At 42.4% G+C, this 14767-nt stretch overlaps 1 protein-coding gene across 1 annotated transcript in view; it reads right to left on the bottom strand.

Annotated features, from left to right (window-relative positions):
* Window positions 1–2137: 2137 nt before the first annotated feature.
* Window positions 2138–14767, bottom strand: part of DAPK1 (death associated protein kinase 1) — a 633429-nt gene continuing 620799 nt past the window's right edge. Inside the window, exons 25-26 of the mRNA XM_086961193.1 lie at window positions 11092–11280; window positions 2138–4691 (exon numbers count right to left, since the gene is read on the bottom strand). Of these exons, the coding sequence (XP_086817319.1) occupies window positions 3459–4691; window positions 11092–11280 (1422 nt within the window). The 3' untranslated portion in view covers window positions 2138–3458. The remainder of the gene's footprint in view (window positions 4692–11091; window positions 11281–14767) is intronic.

Genomic DNA, 14767 nt, shown 5'->3' on the forward strand with positions numbered 1-14767 from the left:
ATTTCAATTCCTTTGTGTCCATACATTTAAAAAGTAAAAGCACAGCTGCCAAGATCAACCCACCCTCCAATTTGTTGGCAAACAAAATAAAAGAAATAATATTAAAATGTTACAAATGGCTACATATTTACCCATAAAATAGCTGTGGTGTGAGGCTGTAAAGGCATCATATTTGGATTTTTTTAAACATGTGGATAACTTAAAAACGGTGTTTTCATTTAAAATTTGAAACTGTTTGTATGATATGTAAGGTTTTCCTAAAGTTTGAATTTTCAAAAAAATGCTTCAAGACTATCGCAAATTTTAAACTGTCTGAAAGCATCAGACATACTATAGTATCAGTTATTACTCCTGTAAATGATTATTATTTTTGTTTTGGTTATTATTCCTGTACATGACTATTGTATTTACTTCCCTTAAGTCATTATACTCCATCGTCTAGCCCATTTTTCGTTCATCCAGGTGCATAAATGATCTGTTAGATGTTCAACATTTGATTCAATGCCTATTAGACTCCCCATTTGACTCATGTTTTGATTATTGTTTTGGTATTAGTTATCATTCCTGTATATGATTATTGTACTTACTCCCCTAATGTCACTTGCTCCATCGTATAGCCCATTCTTCGTTCACTCAGGTTTATAAATGAGCTGTTATGTGTGCACTATTTGATTCAATGCCTATTAGATTCCCCATGTTAGACTCATGTTTTGATTTGTCACCTTTCCCGCAAATTGTAAAGCGCTCGGATATCCTTCGGGATCATGTTCGCGCTATATACAACTTTATAAATAAATAAATTGATGATCAGCTGTGTCTGCACATAGTTCCACAGAAACATTAACTATACCAGTCTGTTCGGATTCTCTTTGCAAAGTTTTTCTCCTCAAAGCAAGAAGATTTTCACCAATGACTGATACTTTTCACTGTAATCAAACCAAATTAAGCTGATAAACTTATGCAGATTTCTTTGTGTGCAAATGTACCCATTTTATGAGGGTTTTAGATACACAGTGGAATTGCACAGGAAACGATCAATGTGGTCTATGAAGTGTAGGTAATGCAGAACCATTTTATTCACGGACCATACCGATTCATTCAATTTAAACTGATGGCAAAGTCATGATTGTTGCTCAGATGTGGCGAAGCATAAACCATGGCAAACTCTTTGAAGCTTTACACAGACCTTTGTCAATAATGCAAAAATACCTCACAACTTTGCCCACATCAAATGCCGCCAGAGAACCATCACTTCTACCAATGGGGACAGCCCTTCTGCAGACTGGCTACGCTGGGCATCCCTTACAAAGCCAGATCCGGAGTACATATTTGAAAGCTGCCCAATATCAAGGCCCCACGACTTGGGTTAGCGTTCAAGCTATTCTTCTTTAAGGTTTCTAGCAGCTATATAAAACCCTTTTGCGAATGCATCTTTCAGTAAAACTGACTAAGCCGCAGCACTTAACACGCTCTTACCGTTCAGATTTTTGTAGGCAATCTTAGGGTCCTCAGGGGAAGATAGAGCTCCCAACAGAGCTTTCTATGAGACTCTCACATGAAGTAACCCCTTCCGTGCGGAGGTAATTCCCCCGCTGTGCTGGGGCTGAGCTCGTCATGACCACACCCGTTCTTGTGGAACGCTCAGCACAGCAGGGGAATTATCCCCGCGTGTGAGCGCTCCACGGCTCATGACGAGCTGAGCTCGTCATGAGCACCGGAGCGCCGTACCTCATGACGAGCTGAGCTCGTCATGAGCATGGATGAGGGTAAACTACTAAAAATGCTACCTAAATTTAATTTTCTTACACGCTTCAGACTTAAACATGTTTTAAAAGCTGACAGATGCCTATTTGGAATATAGGCGATATCGGCCACATATAACTCATGCTCCTGGAGTTTAAAAAGTATTACAATTAAACTCCTTAAGTATCTATCACTTCATGTTTGGTGTGTGTAAGAAAAAAATAATAACGGTTTACCTTGCTAAAGTTTTAATAGAAAATGAAAAGAAATTTTAATAAAACATTTTTTATCCATTTCTCCTGTACGCTCACCTCACCCAAAAAAAAAAGCTCAATGATCCCGCTTTCAGAAGTTCAACCAGCAATGGTTCCTACTAGAAATAAAGAAACGAGGCAACAGGCAACTGTTTATTTATATGTATAAAAAAGGCCTTATTTAAAAATTGACTACATCTTGAAGATTAAGAAAAAATACAGCATTAATGTATTTACATATATACTGTACCTCATTCAAACAACATGCTTTCCTGAAGAAAAGATGTGACATATTCCTTCCTATGAGTTTAAATTAAAATCACATTTGGGGAATATGGAAGCGGGCTTCCCTCCTCTTCTGTACTCCGGGTACATTTGGGCCGAGTCGGGTGTTGTGAAACTTCATTTTTCAGCCTGCACGCCTTCCATTTTCCCCAAGTTGCGGATAGTCGGCTTTACAGTTTAAAAACCCTTACCTGAGATGAGGGGGATAATGAAACCATACAAAGAGTTAAAATAAACTTTCACAGTACATATGGCTGAGGCGGAACGGAGAAGGTGCGAGTACAACTATACAAGGCGGAGCATCTGTAACAATATCGCAGCAATGTCTTCTCGAGAGGAATGTTTCCTGTACTCTGTCCCACAAACCATTAGGGTGTTGCAAGTGAAGAATACTTTACTATGAGCGAGCTCTGGCCCTAGCTTGTGCTGCGGAACACAACACCGGTAAGAGTGCTGCAAGTTCGAGATGCACATTTAACACTTCTAAAATGGCGAGGGTCAAACGGAACAAACATTTCCGCTTCTTAAAAGCTCGAATGACGTTTGCAATGAAATGCACATTGAGATTAGCGCAAAGGCAGGGCATCATGACACCCGTGAGCACATATTTACAACATTGATGGACACCCCTCAAAGGCACGTCTCTTTGCTTGTTTTTCATTTGGAAATAAATACATCATTGAGTTCCTTCAAAGTTTCGGCTGAAATTGCCAACTGTGTCTCCCTCAAAATCTCCCGCCCCTTTAAAATCCTACAAAAAGTTCACCAGAGAGAAATGGTGCAAAGTGGAAACAATACCATTTGCATTGGAGATGCTGTTAAAGGAAAATCGGACCTTTTAAAAAGAGCTATGATGCATCTGTTAAAAAGAAAGACAATTAGATAATCGAAGTGGTGATTTTGAGCAGCACATTGACTATAGAAGAAAATGAGTTGTAAAACACAGAAGGAACATCTGCCTTTTGACAACTAAAACAAAGAAATGTCACTGTCCAAGGTAGAAAGGATATTTTCATAATGGAAGAGGGAATGAGTGCAGGGCATGGAACACCCCAATATTTTGGAAGCTTATAAATTAATGTATATAGAACTTATGTCCAGGCCTTAGACTCTTGTGCTGCTTTCTTTCTGCACGGTCTTCCTTTTATGCATTTGCTTGCAGACCATCGGTCGTCTTCACCGTGACACCACAGAACTAATGGAATTGTACGAAGTGCCACTGTTACAACTTGAAGCGTATGCTTCATGTCCATTAGCATCCAAGTTTATCTTGAAGACAGAGGATGCCTTGAGTAAAAAGTCAGCTGCATCTCTGCGGCCCAGTTCCCTCAACTTCAACATTAGCAGAGACACTGTGCTCTCCGTGGAGTTGCTCCACTCTTGCAGAAGAGCACTGACGGGACTTAGAAGGAAGTCTTTTTGAGGACCACCATTTGTGTTATATTTTGTGACAAGCTCCGGGAGGCCCAAGTTCATGGCCAGAAGACACCAATCTTTGCCCATGGGATCTGGTGGATCCAGAAGCCTGCTCAGCTTCCTGCGTGTAAGAAAATTCAGATCTGAAACATGAATGTCCATCCCCAATGTCCCTTGGGAGTAGACATCAAGGCAACCAAAGCACAGGATACTGCTGAAGCTCTCCTTGTAGCCTCCCATTGTGTTTGTCAGTGAGGTTTCTTTTTGAGCCTGTGCTCGGAAGAAGTCCCTTGGCTGGTAGATCATTACCGGCTCATGGTGTTCTCTCAGTTGCTGAGGGCTAAGGTAATGTTTCACGGTCAGAAGTCCTGGTAAAGTTGCAGACAATAAGTTATCAACAATACTACACACAGAATCCAAAAGCAAGCAGCACTTTATCTTCTCAGTTTCCAATCCACGGACTTGTATCTCAATACCTTGACCATGGTTGACAAGTAAGACTAAAACTTCAGCCCCTCGGTTTGCAATTTTGGATCCATTTACCCATAATCTTATATCTGCATCTGCGTCAGCATTCTGCTGATGAATCCACCGGCACAGGTTTACTTGGACCTTGTGAAAAATTCCACATGGGAAAGGGGTGAGGTGTTCCACAGGAACAATTCTGACACCACCATAAATCATAACCTCTTCCTCCTCATCTGTCCACGACCTGTGAAGGTTGTCCGTCTTAATTAAAGCTGGGATGTCCACCATCACCCCACTACTGAGATCTCTAGCACAGATGTCCATTGCATCTAAAATCTGCACCAGTTCTTCCACATCGCTGTCCGAGACAAGGCGCTGGATATCCTCCAACGTGTATCGACCTCGATAATGATGCAAGGCTTTGGGGTTTTCCACGGACAGCAGCTTTCCTAGGACATTAGAGCAAAGCCAGCGAGGATCCAGAAGCACCACGTCTTGGACAGTTTCACTCTGCATGATATTTATCTTTTAAAAAAAAAAGAAATATGTTAATCGGAAGCAATTTCAAGAATGTAGGAGACAAATAGATTACTGCCAATCAAAAACTTTTCTGATATTCTTATGGATTTCTAGAGCTACCCACATTTTGCTCTGCAAATGATGTAATTTGATTAACTAGTCAAAATTACAAAAAAGTGGGTCAGGGATGGGTAGATCTTATTTACGTTGTTTATATATCGCTAATCTAGACTCTATTTGAGTAGCAGCGTGCTTTACATCAGCAAAACACGAAGTCAAAAGAGCATATGATAAAGGACGATAACATAGCAAAGAAACATGAGGCATAACATGCTATGCGGCAAGGAGGAGAGATTGACCATGCATGAGTAATAAGGAAATCTGGAAAAGACACTTACGTTTGGATCAACTGTACACATAATTAAGACTCACCGTACCTCTTTATGGGCACTGAAAGGGGATTTGGTGGCTGGTCTGCTGTGATGTGTCCTAGCTGATAGAGCGGCAAATGCAAACGCTATAGCCACAAGCATTATTAGAGGTGCATCCATTTAATATATGAAATTGTATTTGTTCCATTGGGACTTTTGTGGTCTAAAGAGTTTAAGGGCAGACTTCCGACCTTTAAAATACACTAGGACACTTAGTTCAGTAGGGTGGGGGAACTGGATAAAATATATGCAGTAAAAAGGTAGTCTCAGAAAGCAGAGCACATTTAGTTCTGGCTACAGGAGGTCTCAGAAATCCTTTAGAAAAAACATCAACACATGTTTTGCTGACATTATTTGAAATGCACTTGTTGAAATATTTCTACCATTTGAAATAGAAAGCCTTTTGTTTATTGTCACTACCAAAAATTCTTATGCCCCACATCCTTCGTGAAACGCAGCTTTCGTCTTTTGAACTTCAGCTGTTCCTGTGTGTTTAAAGTGTCTGCCTCACAGAGTTCTCTCAGAGTGTTTAAATGCTGAGATGCGTCATCAATTTTGAAAATATTTTTTTTGATGCAGTTTGATTTAATAATTGACATTTTATTAGAATACTGGAATGTTATGCGCTCCATTGAAAACAATGTTGTGCTCTGGGCTTCTAATAGCCATTCGAAGCCCAGAGCATCAACATTCCAATGTTTAAAAAAGGCCTTACAGAGCTAGAGGGGGATTTCAACCCCCTTGGGCTCCGTGAGGCTGTTGTTTTACAAATTAGAACATTCAGCCCTCTAAGAGTGGAATGTTCTAACAGCCTTAGAGCCCTCCGTTGCGGGCTCTACAGATAGAAAATACAATTCTGACTCAATATAAATCATGCTTCTAGCCTAGATAGAGCTCTGAAAGTGGCAACATAACTAAGTGGTGTGGCCTAGTGACAACCACAGAGGAAGAGGCTTGCTATAATGAAAAACGTGCCTCAGGCAGACATTGATGCACAACAATTGTTTCATGTCACATCAAGCACAGACCTGCTTCAAGTGTTTGTAGGATACATTGAATTTCTTACTTTGACCTAGTATTTGTGTAACACACACAACCATAGCTTTAATCAAAGTAATTCTCCATTAGGAATGTGTTCTCCTTTCTAGCTTAAGTGCCCAAATGTAATCTTTTTGGTAAATTTGCATGTTAAAAACATTTAAATGAAATACAATGCCCATTAATGATTTAAACGCAATGATAAGTTCAATTATCACTCCCTTTTTGGCATTACTTTCATCACAAAGGCACTGTGTCTCCGATAAGGGTAATCTGAGTGAGGGAACTATAATAATAAATTGTATTTCAATTTGTTGAGTTTGAGTGTGTCTCGCTATAACAATCATTCAAGTCTTTTTAAAAGCCACTCCTCTTCACATGATGTTGATGCATTGAAACTACCATCACCCATGAGTTCGAAGGCCTGGCATCAAATGCCGGGAGTGTGCATCTCTTGGGGGCGTTTGATCTGTATTCCAGTTAACAAAGAACTTATCAACATCTCCAAACCCTGGATGGAATTAGTATAGACTGGCTCTTTTACGCCTTTACAAATATCCTCTAACTGCAAGGGTTGGAGAAATTCAGTACCATCATTTATTTATAAATGTATTGATTTGATTTTTACCAAGATGAATATATTACTAAAGTAAAATCTTTTTTTATTAGTAGGCGGGCAACAGTATATCTTAGTTCACATTTGAACATTCAAAATAATTGCTTGTAGCTGTAATCATTCTTTCTGAACACAGTTTTTGAATGCAAAGTCCTTCTTTTCTTTTCTTTGTTAATCAATTTCCAAAACGTTGGTGTGGATATAAAGTTCTTTTTATTAAACATCCAATTTCCTAACATCACGAAGCAACGATTCGAGGAGGCTAAGGGTACACATGTTGCACGTTAATTTAAAAGTGAAAGAAACAGTGACTAATCAAGTAGAAATAGAGAAAATGTAACTTTGAAATGTAAATATATCGAAATGCCCTGATGAAGTCCCTATGAGAGATTAAACGTGTTGGTTGGGTCTGTCAAAGTGATGTTAAGAAATAATAAACCACTTTCATCATTTTAGTTTTCTTCTCACCTGCGGCTACCAGCAAGCACGTCATAGGGCGGGGCCATGCGCAACAGCAGTGGGGGGGAGAGGGGATGTGTACTTCGCATTTCTCCACCCGGCTGTGTTGTACAGTAGGCTGGAGAAAAGTCTCAGGTTCTCAGTCCACAGTCCCTGTCTGAGCACAGAATCAGGGTGCTCAGACAATCCCAGTGCTTCTCTCATGCTGAGAATAGTATTCACACCATGAAAGCAACATCAGGCATTGGCATCTAGGAGCCTGCCCAATGTGGCCAGCTCGGGACCAGACCAGGATCGGGTAAGTTCTATATTTTTAACATTTGAATTGTGCTTATTTGTGAAGCCGCCACGCTGCCCCACCGGTTCAGATCAGGAACAACTCCGCCACTGGTAGTCCCTTCAAACTTCCAGTGGGGGACCTTAGGTCACCCTCAGGAGTCTATTGCAGGCTCAGTTTCATGAGGTATTTGTGTCCTCTCCCTGGATGGACTTGTAGGCTGCACAGAACTTTGAATGTTATCCATTGTTCCACGGCAAGCCAATTGAGTTCTCTCTGTCAGTGCTATGTCGATAAATTGCAATAGTCAAGGCATGAAAGAACGTACACTTTTATAAAGTTCGATTTATTTTATTGAATTGTAATACAGAGAGGACTCTTTGAAGCATGAGTAGCTGAAAGTTGTCAAGCCATAGGTGGGATACAATCAATGAAGGTAAGGTCAGAGTTAAACTAAACTCCCAGTTTTTGCCTTACTATCGGTCCTGGTGTGGGAGCTGCTCCCAGGTACACGAGGTATGTACCTGGTGAGGCTGAATCAACCAGGTGTTTGGAAGTCATCACCTCAGTCTTGGAATCATTCAGAAACAGACTGATCCCCTCACCCCGAAGTAAATGTGCAGAGGGTGGTTTGAGATTTCCATCCTCTGCTCTTGATTGTTTTTTTTTTTAGCCAGTCGAGGATTTGTGTATCATCTGTATAAACTCTAATTATGGATAATGCTGTACAATTACCTTTGCCAACGTCTACAAAGTAACTGTGAACAATACAGCAAAAAGGCTGAGGACCTGAGGGACTTTGTATTGTTGGGTTTCACTGATGTGTGACATTACTACTCCTAATTTCCCAAGTTTGGTTTATCTGTGTTAACTAGTGCGCTCATGGAGTTACACGGAAATCTGATCACCAACCTTTGCACACCAGTCAACAGACACCCACATCTAACTTTGCATGTCATTCATGACATATCTCATCTGAAGCAATGCCCGAGGAGAATTGTCAGGCATCTTCTGCATTCAGCTGCAAGAGTGAGTTCTTGCTACTATCTGGCAAAAAAAAAACACTGAACAAATTATTCGTGATTAGAACTACTCCAAATGTGGCCATTTCTTCCAAACCCATAGGATTTGGTCGGACTTTAGAACGTAACACAACACCTTTTACCAGGCTTCCAAGCACTTAATTAGCACATGTTTTTTTTACGCTCCCACCTTTGTTCTCTTGTTTCAGTTCTACTTTGGGAACATTTAAAACAGAAACTGGAACCTTGGTCTTAGATTCCTCCCTAAATCCAGCTTCACTTGTTTCAAAAAAGTGATTCGGGCAGAAGCCAGTTTGGTTGTTGGACTCGGACAACGTGACCAATAGGTCTTCTTTGCCTGGCATGGATCCAATAAATTGTGGTGCTCCGAAAATGCAAAGTTGTGCACTAGTATGCTAACCCAAAACTCTCTGGAGAGCACAGACGCAATGGGGTTATTTGGCTGGAAACTGATCAATGTTTGGAAATTTAAGATTATGTCTCTAGCCTTTTTAGAATTTGTGTATTCCATATGGAACAGGTAACCAGAGAATTCAGAGCTTTTCTTGCTAGCCATCAATTTCAGAAGCAATTAAACCGATACTTGCTAGGATTTCGTTGACATCCGGGGGTTGTCAGCATTAACTTCTTTTGAACTGATCCAATGTCTTTAATTTTTCTCACTTTATGTATGTCAACGATTGTTGCTTCATATAGTACTGGGATAGTTGCAAATGCCTACATCACCTAATACATTACATATCTACAGGAAAAGAAGTGCTTCCTCTTGATAATAAAACGTTGATGGTCGCTGATAAAATTACTTTGTTGCAGCCAACATTGTTGTATAAGGAAAGCCACACGTGCAAACTGTTCTTATGTCTAAAATAACAATTTGGATTTTCAGTTTTAAGTGAATAGTACAGCTGCACCTTGCTTTGAGTACGACCGTTTTACCACAAAGGTAAACTAGGTTTTGTGAAAATAACCTCATCGAAAGCAAGGTCCATAAATGTATTTGGGAATCTTTTCTCAGCCCTCTTGCCATGTTGTGAGATGAAACCAAGACCCTGCAGCTTGCGCACAGAGCATATGTGCCAGGGTAGCTAGACACGCGTTCCTCCACCTCCCTGATTGCATCTCTCAGTAGCTGCATGACCTCAGGGCATGCCAGTGGGCACACCAGAATGTGGCCTAATACAGTGATGCTGTGCCAGGGCCCTCCATGCACAATATAGGCCAAGAAGTCCTCCAGATATTTACAGAGTGAAGTGGAAGGGGCCTGCACACAAGTGTAGGGGCTTCTTGACCCCAATGGCAGAACACAGAGCCTCTGGCATCTTTGGCCAGCAAGGCAAGGATTTCCTCTTCAGCTGAAGGCCTTCATTAGGTTATTTGTTGGGCTTCAAATACCAGAGAGTATTATATATGTAGGATGCACTGCTGTGGTACACTTTTAAATGGGTGCGCAGGGCACAGAACAGGTGAGTGTTGAGATAATGTGCTGCCTGCCGCTGGAGAAGCGCTTTAATGAAAGGTCATCTTTAACATTGCAAGTGGCACCTGGCCTGTTTTTGGAAGGTGGGGGACAACAACCTCCCCTGCTGGCAAGTGCAGTGAGTGACCCGCTTTCCTAATTTTGGAGGGGTCACCCTCAGAGGGCAGTAGGAGAACACACTGACTGTACCATCTTTGTCATTCAATACCTTATTGGCAATTGGCCATATTCCCATGCTAATGAGGGACCATCGCCTTAGAATCATGTGGGAGTTATATGTGCGCTGGTGCAATCTGTCTTACAGAAGGGGCCACACAAGCATCTGTGGCTCATTCTGTAATATCAAAGTGCCCCAAGGGTGCAGAAAGTGGGTGCACATACCCCTTGCTGCCCAAAGATCCACTTATGCAATACGGCCTGCAGGTAACTTCTCACAACCTTTCATCATCAAGTCTTGCACTATTGCACCAACTCAAAGCATACAAGCAAGAGCCAGAGTTTTGTATATTTTTTCAGCGCGCACTCTCTGGGTGGGCTTTGAGGAATATTTTCAGTAACTATGATTCATGGAACTTTCTCTTTAGAGTCCTGCATCCATGGCCACAGTAGAAATATTAATTTTCCATAAAACAGATTTTCATCAGAGAGCTAATGTAATGACCAGTTGTTTTCATTCTACTGGTAGGGGTGGTTATTTGGAGTGGTTCTCTGAAGCACTTTGCACTGTTTATGGTTACAACAGGTAAGATCTTGTCCACAACTGTACTTTCCAGATAAAGAACCCTCGCCTACTTAAAACACTAGGAGCAGAAGATAGACCCCCTTATCCCAAAACTTCTCTCGAGACACTTTTGTTCAGCAACTTGCTTCCTATCACCCAAACACAAGGCACTTTGAGTCTGTAACCCCCAGGAAGGACTCACCCAGGGATCCGGATCAGTGTCAACCACCAGCTGAGCATGTTGTCCTCCAAAGATTAAGAGCTACATGCCACAAAAACTGCTGAGTGACTCAATGAGGAGCTACACTGAAAACAAACATGATTAATAAAGGCAAGAGACTTACATCGCCCAGGCTGTGCAGCTGCTGTGCTATGTGCCTTATATCCTCGTCGCTCGCTAGTGGATTAAGCTGCTCCTGAACATCATACACAAACTGCTGGAAGGACATCAACTGGTTGGGCCCATTCACTTTCCTCCATGAAGGAAGAATGGAGATGATCTTCTCACACAGCGGAGTCATGGGTTCACAATTCTAAAACAAACAAATGAAAGCACTTTAGGGCCTGCATTGCCTTACCTTCAATTAAAACTAACAATGTACTTAATTAATACCGATTGATGAAACCATTACAATAATTAGAGTTAACAGAACACAGCTGATCAAAGAAAGTTTAAACTATCCTATAAACAGTTGGGTGCAGTAGTGTGTTTAATTGTGCCCGAGTTGTCATCTCAGCAGGGAGATATCATTAATATCGTGGACTATCCATACTATGACATTTAACCTACAGCAATATGTCATTTGGTTACATCTATGGTAAATGGAAAAGTTTACTTACCTTGTAAGCATCTATACCCAGCCTGTAGTACTGTAGATCCACATGCTCTGGCCTTCTAGTGTTGGCTTTGGCCGTTTTCAAATTGTTTTTCTTCAACAAAGTCTTTACAGGCATAATGTATATAGTGACTCCTCCCTTAGCTGGCAATGCACAGGGGCACCAACTCCATGTTAGATTGTTTTCCACACAGCGGGTGAGAGTACCATGGAGTGGTGAGTAGAGTGTGTGTGGTGCATATGTGTGTTGCGACAGGAGCTTAAGTAGTAAAAAAAAAACATTTGTGCTACACACTTCCAGTGAGCAGGGGGGCGTATGTGAATCTACAGCACCACATGCTATGAACAGATACAAGCTAGGTAACACTTTCCGTTGGTAGCATGTGTTGCTATAGATACACATGCTATGCATAGATTGTAAAGCAGTACCCGCTACAAGCAGTGGCTAGCATGTGGATGATGCAGATGTCTGAAATATGGTCCCTAGGGTCGTCTCGCCAACTGTAAAGCCCGTTGCCTAGTGAGGACGTCCACACAGTAGTGTAGGTGTGTGAGATTTGACCAGGTGGTTGCTTTACATATCTTAGCTAGGTGAATGTTCCAGAGGAAGACCATAGTTGCGGCCTTCTTCCATGTACAGTGGGCCCTGGGTGTAACAGGGAAGCTCTTTTGGCTTCATTCTAGCAAGTCTCAATGCATTTACCTATCCATCTAGCGATACCTGCTTTAGATATAGGCTGGCCCTTGAACGACTTTGTGAAGGCCACAAAGAATTGGTCTGACCTATGGAAAGGCTTAGTCCCGTCAATGTAATACATGACAGAGCATTTAACATCTCTGCTACCAAGTCTGGTTGGGAAAAGAAAACTGGAAGTTCAATTGACTGGTGAGGTGGAAAGGGAATACCACCTTGAGCCGGAACAGTGGTTTGGTCCTCAGTACTGCCCTGTCCTTATGCAGTTGAATGAAAGGTTCTTGTAACGTGAGTGCTTTCAGTTCACTAATGTGCCTGAGAGAGGTAACTGCAACCTGAAAAGTCATTTTCCAGGACAGGTATGGAGAGTGCAAAAAACGGAGGCGATAAAAAAGGGGCTCAATGCATCTGGTGAGGACAATGTTGAGATTCCACACTTGAGCCGAGGAACTCTGGGGGGTGACCTTTTGGGCCCTTCCATAAAGGCCTTTATCACTGGAATGTGGAGGAAGGAGGAGTGTTGTCTATTTCGTATGTACACTGCAATGGTAGCTAGGTGAAGGCATATGGAGGTCTAAGCAAAGCTTGACTTTTGGAGATGGTGTAAATAGCATATGAAATTCTGAACAGAGGGTTTTAGGGGATCCAGGTATTTAGGAAAGAAGTAGTGGACAAATGTCTTCTGCTTGGCTGTAATACAAGCTTGTGTGTGTGGCTTATAGGACATGCACAAGATGTTCATGCATCCTTGTGGAAGACATAGGTAACGAAACTCTAAGACCTCAGGTGCCAAATCTCTATATTCAGCTCATTGTGGTCAGGATGCCTGGATTCCCAGTGAGAAGGTCCGGCCTCTTGTGGAGTTTCTCGTGTGGGCTGATGGACATTTCAATGAGTGCTGAATACCAGCGCTATTTGCCCTGGTGGGGGCTACAAGGATGAGAGTCTTAGAAGTTTGCTGCATCTTAGGCACAACTAAATGGAATCAGGTGGGAGGCGGAAAGTGCAAGCACATTTCTTTTACTAGTTCATCTACAGCATGTTGCCCAAGGACTTTGGGTGTGGGTACCTGGAGGTGAAGCTCGTGCATGTCACGTTTTGGGGGGGGGGCAAGGGGAAGTAGCAGTGGAGGACTTGAGGGTAGAGTTCATACTTATGGACGTATTGGTGTGTCCTGCTGTGCAAGTGAACAAGGTTGTTGCCCAGCCCTAGAGGGTACTCCGCCATGAAGTGACTGCAGTGGTGGAGTGCCCAATGTCAAATAGTCCAAACTAGTCAGGAGAGGGATGCAGAATGAGTGCTGCCTTCCTTTTATAGGTAGTACATGGCAGTCATGTTTGCCCTGACTAGTACCACTTTGTCCCAAATGAGTGGAATGAAGGTTCTGAGGGTGCAATGAATTTCTAGCAACTCGAGGTAGTTGACGTTGTGACCTTATTGATGGGGGGCCAACACTCCCTCTATCGTGGTTAGATGTGAAGCCCAGCCAGGGAGATAGGAGTATGTGCTAATGGTGACCTGCAGGATACGGTCTAGAAAAGACCTGCACTGCAACATGTTGTTTCTGTTCCACCACTGCAGAAAGTGATGTACCTTTGGCATTAACCAACACGAGATTCTTCAACAGTTCCTGCGCTTGTGACCACTGTGCAGAAATGCATTGTGCAACAGGTGCATGTGTAGCCGAGCATTGGGCACAAAGGCAATGCATGATGCCATCATGGAAAGGAGGCGCATAACAATTCTGAGCGTAAGGTAATGAAGCGGCTGAAATGAGGCACAAGATGTAGAAAAGCAGAGTTCCTCCGCTGGCTAGGCTAGGCCTTGCCTGTGACTGAGTTTAGTGTTCACTCCAAGAAGGAATGCATCTGCAGGTGTAAGAAATGACACTCGGTAGTGCTGATGGTAGACCCGAGGTTGTGGAGTAAGGTGAAGGTTGCCTGGGTGTGAGATGAGCATCAGCCAGTCGTCCAAGTAGGAGAAGTTGATGCATCCCCCTCCTAAAATGTATTGCAACCACTGCCAGGCACTTGGTTAAGAACCTTGGGCCTTCACACCAAATGGTAACACTTAGAACTGATGACAACAGCCACTTACCACAAAACGCAGGTAGTGCCGGTGGATGGGATTTATGGGAATATGGAAATAGCCCTTCTAAAGCCATTATGAAGTCACCTCGCAGCAGCCAAGGGATGACATCCTGTAAGGTTAACATGTGTAAGTGTTTGGACAAGATGTACCAGTTGAGGGACCTAAGGTCTAGGACGGGCCTGAGGGAACCGTATTTCTTAGAGATGAGAAAGTAGACAGAGTAAACCTATTTGTCCTGGTGAAGGGGAGGGCCTGGTTCTATAGTCCCTTTGGAAGAGGTGCTTGGACCTTTGTGGTGTGAGATGTTGGGAAGGTGTGTGAACATTTCTGGGCAGTAACCTTGGCAATACACTGGTAAGACCCACTATTCAGATGTGATTTCCTGTCAGCATGGGAGAA

The sequence above is a fragment of the Lissotriton vulgaris genome, chromosome 3_1 (genome assembly GCF_964263255.1).
Source record: "Lissotriton vulgaris chromosome 3_1, aLisVul1.2, whole genome shotgun sequence".
Taxonomy (NCBI): domain Eukaryota; kingdom Metazoa; phylum Chordata; class Amphibia; order Caudata; family Salamandridae; genus Lissotriton; species Lissotriton vulgaris.